Raw genomic sequence first — 7,344 nt, 5'->3', positions numbered from 1 at the left:
ACTGTACTTAGTATGCGATAAAATGCCCACAAGAAAAATATATCTGCGATAATTCTTCCGCATGACAAGAAATCGACCGCTTGCGATTAGCTATCCGCAAATGGAATTGTGCCATAAAGGAACACAACATTTAGAAACAAATGAGGGTATATTTTTTAACAAATATTTTTTGTTAATTGATATATTCGTCTTCTACTACGCTTTTCCAAGTAAACAATGGCTTAAAAGTACTAGTCGTTATTAGATCACTCATCAGAGAAGAAATGCTATTGGAAATCTTACGAATGCTGGCGCCAAACAAGGCACAATTCCCTGCGATTTGTTGCAGTTGGAAGAAAATCCATGGTGTATGGCGAAGTGCGGGTACAAATCCAAAGTAATTGGGGTCATTTACCTGGAATTTGCCCATAGTTCTTGGCACAGTTTGTGGATTTTCTCATTTTTTACTGACGGTCGTCGAGATAAGAGTAAGCGGAAAAACAAAAGAATTAATAAAAAATTTTAGAAAAATGTATAGAGTGTTTCAAAAATGAACCGTCAATATGACAAATAAAAGGTGATTTATTCAAAAAACGTTTTCCATGTTTTTTGTTTTTTTTTTTGCTTAATGCGCATGTAAGTAGAGCAATCGCGTCATTTTTTGTTTCACGTGTTAACAGTACGACGATCGCAACGAAATTGAAGGAATCAAATTTGCATGAGGAATTGTGATGAGTAGAGAGCATAAAAGGTTTTAAGGTCGAAATGTAAATGGCCGGTGTATCAGCTGCGCGAGCGGTCTGAAATTGGTTACACTGCGAGTGCCGGACCCTGTAGATGAGTTATATACTCATACGTGTATAACATAGTCTAGACAATCGCGTGGTTTTTGACGTGATAACGTCTTATAATTCGATTTAGCCGGCTGCACGCACGAAAAAATGTGTCGTAACCTTGCTCATTTGTCGTTACCTTGTTCATTTGCCGTTACCTAGCTCATTTGTCGTTACCTTGCTCATTTGCCCTTACCTTGCTCATTATCGTTACCTTGAATGAACTGCAATCGAAAGCGCGGAACGAACGACAAAGCAACCAAAGCAAACGAACGGCAACGTTCGACATCTTGCTATCTCCTACTTAAGTGAGCGTATATATGTATGTATATGGGCATATGTACATATATATGTAAATTCATATATTTGTATTTGCATATCCCTTCTTATTGATTATTATTAATTTGATTTACTTGAAGAATTTAAAATAAAACCAAGTTTGTTAATAATACCTGTTGTTTTAATGTTATTATTATTAATTTTTTTATTATACATATATGAAGGAAAAAATGTATGGTAATATTTACCATATACCTTATAAGATATGTTGTATACTAATATATGTATATAAACATGCATTTCGCGCAATTTTCAAAAAGAACAAATCTATATCAAATATACGAATCTATTCCGTATGCAAGCAAATGTAAGCTAATGTGCTTGAACTGCAAGCGAGAGCGCGGAACGAACGACAAAGAGCACAATCGGCCCCCGCGTTCGGCAACGTTCGACATCTGGCTCTGTCCTACTTGAGTGAGCATATATGTATATGTATGTATATGTATGTATATGCGCATTTGTATATAAATTCACATACTTGTATTTGCATATGCCTTCTTGCTGTGTGCATGGTAATGAACCATTTCTCTGTTGAGAATAGGACGATGATAGAAAAAGTAGGAAATGAAAGGGAGTGTTTCGAGTGTAAAGTGTCTTGAAAAAGGCAAATCGATGATGGTGCCTCTTAGTGTTGTTGACTTATTAACGTCTGATGCACAATCGAAATTGAAGATATCTCTCATTATTTTGATAAATGTTTCGTCATTTTTCACGTTTGTGTAAATGTAACTTGACCTATTCCATTGCAATTCCATTTACCTCCTCCTCTATATCCATACAAAATATCTATCAAACAAATAAAATTAAAATTTTGTTTTGAAAATTGCAACCATTCCATCAATATTTTCTTATGACGTTGTCACGTTAAACTATCGTCAGTAAACCGACTTTACAGACAACCTCTTTTTATTCCTAATTTTCTCCTGCGACGCTTTTTTCCATAGTAAACATTGTGTAAGTTTTCACAAATGATTCTCAATTCTAAGCTAAAGCAATAAATACTGCAGATTTGAAACATACTTTCAGTGAACGTCTCTGCATATAAACTTCATTCTTAATGGAGGTGTTTGGCAACACAAACTTTTCGGTAAATTACACAAATTTATCAGGGATACACAGAAGGGATGCACCCCTCTATCTTCTCTTTACATTCTTACGTTCAAAGCGTTTTGCATTACACTAAATATTTCCCAAAAGAGTGCTACATAATAAATTTCGCTCTTGCTAATTTAATGTAAAAGTCCATAATGCGAGCTGGCTAGTGTAGACTCCACATTACAATACATTTTCTTAACCACTATGCAACTCTGTGTATGGATTTGTCGGTAAACAGCTGTTCTGCACAATTCGATGTATTAGCTTATCGATATACAAAACAATTGCATTCGACGGTAAGTGCAGTGGTACGACAATTCATTGATATAAACAACGCAGAAAAAATAAATAATTTGTGTTAAAGCGGGAATCACGGCAATAAAATTTAAAAATAGTGAGTTTATCACTTACGTTTTAAAATAAATGCACTTTCGATGAATATGCGACAGTGACCATTAGCAGAGTGGAGTTGTCGAAGTACGCACTTGTTTTGCGATTCAAAGTGCATTTTCGCAGGAGGTCAAACACTGCTCACTCGCATAAACAATGAGTTCCTTTTTCAACAGCTTTAGGAATTTTTCGAGCAAACGCGAGAATGCTATTAAAGAGGCGCTTATCAATACGCTTATTGAGAACTCACGTGAAATACAGTATGAAGTGAAGCAAAGAGGGTGTGGTAGGTGTACGCTCGTGTGCGGCTGTGAAGCAGAACAAGTGCACAATCCATTTTTGATTGTATTTGCTTAATTTTATTTATTTATGATAGATCGTTTGGAGTTATGTGAATCTACTAGCACGCTGTGTACGACGTTGGAGGCAATTTTCCTGCATGGCCTGAAAGATTCACTGCTCTGGAGCACAATTAATGTTATAGCCGGCGATGAGGAACGGCGACCAGAGCCGAGTTTTTGGGCACCATTGCTTATATTTTTGCACAAGCAAGTGATTGAACAGGTATGAAGCTTAAAGTAAAGTAAAGTAAAGGGTGGTTAAGTTTCAAGGGCCGGTGTTGATTTTGAATAAAATACAATTTTTGTCAGGAAATTACTATCATTTCTCTTTATTATGATAAGATTGGTATGGCTCAATTACGTACGGAACGAAATATGGGCGGCACATCTCCATCCGGTGGTCCCGATGACACTGAGGCATAATTGAGGTTCTATGCCGTTAATGTGCCGAATTATCTCATCCTTTAGCTCTTGAATTGTTGCTGGCTTATCGACGTACACCTTTTCTTTCAAATAAACCCAAAGAAAGAAGTCCCACAGTGTCAAATCACATGATCTTGGCGGCCAATTGACATCGCAGCGACGTGAAATTATTCGGCAATCAAATTCTTCGCGCAAAAGAGCCATTGTTTCGTTAGCTGTGTGACAAGTGGCACCCTCCTGTTGAAACCACATATCGTCCACATCCATATCTTCCAATTCGGGCCATAAAAAGTTCGTTATTATCTCACGATAGCGAACACTATTCACAGTAACTGCCTGACCGGCCTCACTTTGCAAAAAATACGGTCCAATGATGCCTCCAGCCCATAAATCGCACCAAACAGTCCCTATTTGTGGGTGCATTGGTTTTTCGGCAATCACTCTTGGATTATCATTCGCCCAAATGCGGCAATTCTGCTTATTGGTGAATCCACTGAGGTGAAAATTTGCCTTATCACTAAAGATGATTTTCTTCACGAAGTGCGCGATATGCATTTTGATTTGAACACCCGTTTTCATAATAAGCCTGAATAACTTTAACGCGTTGGTCGATTATGTATCCTTCTATGGTTCAAATTGAGTTAGTCTAAAATTACAAAATGTCAAATGAAATGCAGAAAAAAACATGACGTTTAGGTGTTGTTCACATTCAACCTCGGCCCTTGAAATTTAACCACCCTTTACATAAACAATTTTTGTTTCAGTGGCACTTACCGCACATCTGTATATTTGCAGGTCCAGTCGCTCTCCCAAATTACTAGTGAAATCGGCCAGTGTCGCGCTTGGATACGTCTGTCACTCAATGAATCTCTTTTCTCTGCGTATTTGAATAACGTACGCAAAAGCAGTTCAGCGCTTAGCCCTTACTACAAAAAGTTTGCTCTGCTCAAGGACGGTGACGGTCTGGAAATGGCTGCAAAAGCCATGGAAGGCATTGAAGCATTCGTGCAATTCAATTTGCCCGTGAATTCTAGTTTGCTTAACTATTGGCCAGATTACGCGCTGCAATTGTCAGGCTTATGGACGCCACCGCTCAAGTCGTGCCCGGTAAGTTGAATCAGAATTATTTAAAAATAAAACAATATTTATTTTTAATGTTTTATTCATGCAGATAAGTAGTGGTGTCGATATCGCCGACACACTGGCTATCGAAGATGAAGAGCCTATTGAGGCAATGGCAGCGCTGCCAACACCCCAACCGATACGCACCAATGAAGCATTCACACAAAAAATTGAAAATTTACCCAGCATACAATCACCAACTGCTGCAGATATCGCTGCGCAACGCGAAAATGTCGATCTGCTATTGAAAGCGGTTGATGAGATGCAAATGATAAGTGAAGAAAATACTGAAACAGTCATAAGCAATAACGCAACTGGCGCCGAAATTGTGCAGGAAGACAGTGAATATGCACAAACAGCCAACAAAACAAAAAAGAAACGCAAAAAATCACGCGAGCTGGCTGAGGCACGCATACGAGACTACATAGCCGGCGAAGCGGGCTATAGAACAGAGCCAACATCGCCTACAACACCTGGTAACTCGCTGGTGAATTTAATGCACACATCATGGTCTGCAGATGAGGCTTCTGCATCTGAGTTGAATACACCCACTTTAGAGCGTCCTTTATATAGGCGTGCCTCGAGCAATGCAAGCACACTTAGCTACAATACGCTGTTAGGTAAACATGAACGCGAAAAGTTGCAGATACAAATAAAAAATAATGCACTAACCGTGGAGCGGACTAGTGTGACTCATGCAGGTGCGGATGATGCTGCGCCACAGAAAAGTGATAACAATGGCGGCAGTGATTCAATTGAGAGTCAGGTAGGGCGAAAACTTGCACATTTGCACATTTATATTGATGTGAGATTATTTTACAATTGAAGTTGACACTGGACTTTGAAGTAGTGCCCAATTCGAATTTGGCCAAAATGAATGTAAGTGAAATACAAGAGATGTTGGAACAGACGTATAAATTGGCACGTCAGCCTGGTTTGGATGCGCAAGGTTTTCTCTGTAAATCATGCCAACATCCTTTGGGCATTGGCTACACGAACTTCCAGTGGGTGCAACTATAAAGTTTCTTTATTTGTAAAATGCAATTCTACTTCAATTGCCTTCCTTTTATAGAGTTTGCGGATTCAGTGGCAATTATTTTTGCGACAATTGCATGGACATGGAACAAATGATGATACCAGCAAAAATCATTTACAATTGGGATTTTCGCAAGTACACAGTGTCAAAGCGTGCGGCAGCTTTCTTGACCGAGTTTCGCAATCAGCCTGTTATTGATTTAGAAGTAAGAGGAGTTGGTTGATTAACCCATTTATGATTTTTGAAGTAATTTTTTCTGTTTTGTAGCTCTTAAACCCAGAAATTTACAACGCTTCGGATGCCATGGCTGATTTGCAATCTTTGCGCATACGCTTGAATTTCTTGCGCGCCTATCTCTACACTTGCGAGCCGAAAAGTATACAGTTATTGCAACAACAGTTCTATGGGCGTGAATACCTGTACGAGCACATACATTTGTATTCAATAAGTGATTTGTTGTTGATATTGCGTGGAACACTTTGCCAACAGCTGCAAAAGGCATACAAAATAGGCGAATCGCATGTGCTGAAGTGCCCGTTGTGCAGTGTCAAAGGTTTTATATGCGAGATATGCAAGAGTTCACGTGTCTTGTATCCATTTCATATTGAAACCACATATAGGGTGAGTCAATAGCATATTTTCGAGCAATAAAACCTGCGCATGTATGCGAAAATTCTAGATAAAACTCGCTCTTTGGCATAGCATATATTAAATTGTGTCCTTAAGATGAGCAATTATTTTAACACTAGTAATTTCTTTCTTAGTGCGAAATTTGTGGCGCCGTTTTTCATGCTCAGTGCCTCAACGATCAACAACCATGTCCGAAATGCGAACGCAGGCGTAAGCGAGAGGAGTTGGATTTAGAAGAATTGAATGATATTGAAAATATGCACAGTTTGAATTCGTCTACTACTATTATCATTGACGATGTGGAAGAAGAACAGTAAATGACGTTTAAACGATTGTAGAGTAAGGCCTTCGCCCACGGGTCGTATCGTCAGCGTAGCGTATGCGACTAAGTGCATGCGAGGCATACGCTTCGTTATTGCTCACACGTGTTAAAACGGTGAACCGCACTGGGGTTCGTCAGCCACCTGCTATCGTCAAAGCAAGTATACAACAGGGCGCTTGCCATTAAGCATTGTCGTCAAATATCTTGTATGCTTGTAGATTGTTATTGATCTTCATGTAGTTGGCATTCAAAAGAAATGTTTTTTTTTTTTTGGAATGATAGAATAATCTTATTTTAAAGGTCTAAAAGGTTTTTGTCTGCAATTAAAAACTTTCTATGAACTTTCTTCAAAAAGGAGGGATAACTTTTGTTAAAGTTTAGACTCTGCTTTTCTTGAGAAATCCACATTTTCTCCATGCTCCACACCAAAATCTCAAAAATAATGTAGAAAAGAATACCTGCTTCAGCATATTTTTAATACTTTCCTCCAGGTTAATGCATTCACGCACGTTAGTATTTCAACATTTAAAATCATTTTTAGACCTTCTGAAAAATGCCTGAAATTTGTAATCATCCTGTTGTAACTCCCTTGTGGCAATGAATTATCTACTGTTTGAGTTAGCGGAATGGGTTGGTGCGTGACGACCATTCGGAACTCAGAGAGAACGTAGGTTCAAATCTCGGTGAAACACCAAAATTAAGAAAACGTTTTTTCAAATAGCGGTCGCCATTCGGCAGGCAATGGCGAACCTCTAGGTGTATTTCTGCCATGAAAAAAGCTCCACATAAAAAATATCTGCCATTCGGAGTCGGCTTGAAACTGTAGGTCCCTCC

The 7,344-nt window shown here is 38.7% G+C and overlaps 1 protein-coding gene across 1 annotated transcript; it reads left to right on the top strand.

Moving 5' to 3' along the window:
- Window positions 1-2,542: 2,542 nt before the first annotated feature.
- Window positions 2,543-6,697, top strand: LOC129244568 (pleckstrin homology domain-containing family M member 1). The gene is made up of 8 exons (XM_054882269.1): window positions 2,543-2,922; window positions 3,013-3,200; window positions 4,196-4,507; window positions 4,572-5,288; window positions 5,351-5,526; window positions 5,595-5,763; window positions 5,826-6,179; window positions 6,323-6,697. The coding sequence occupies exons 1-8, from the start codon at window positions 2,793-2,795 to the stop codon at window positions 6,503-6,505; spliced, it is 2,229 nt and encodes a 742-aa protein (XP_054738244.1). The 5' UTR covers window positions 2,543-2,792; the 3' UTR covers window positions 6,506-6,697.
- Window positions 6,698-7,344: the final 647 nt, after the last annotated feature.

The sequence above is a fragment of the Anastrepha obliqua genome, chromosome 4 (assembly GCF_027943255.1).
Source record: "Anastrepha obliqua isolate idAnaObli1 chromosome 4, idAnaObli1_1.0, whole genome shotgun sequence".
NCBI lineage: Eukaryota > Metazoa > Arthropoda > Insecta > Diptera > Tephritidae > Anastrepha > Anastrepha obliqua.
This window is presented reverse-complemented; position numbering and strand designations above follow the sequence as displayed.

Excerpts from the sequence above, each read along its gene's own strand:
- LOC129244568 (XM_054882269.1), top strand. The coding sequence starts at position 2,793 with ATGAGTTCCTTTTTCAACAGCTTTAGGAATTTTTCGAGCAAACGCGAG. Across the intron at positions 3,201-4,195 it reads ACAAGCAAGTGATTGAACAG|GTCCAGTCGCTCTCCCAAAT; the intron begins GTATGAAGCTTA and ends GTATATTTGCAG. Across the intron at positions 5,527-5,594 it reads ATTGGCTACACGAACTTCCA|AGTTTGCGGATTCAGTGGCA; the intron begins GTGGGTGCAACT and ends TTCCTTTTATAG.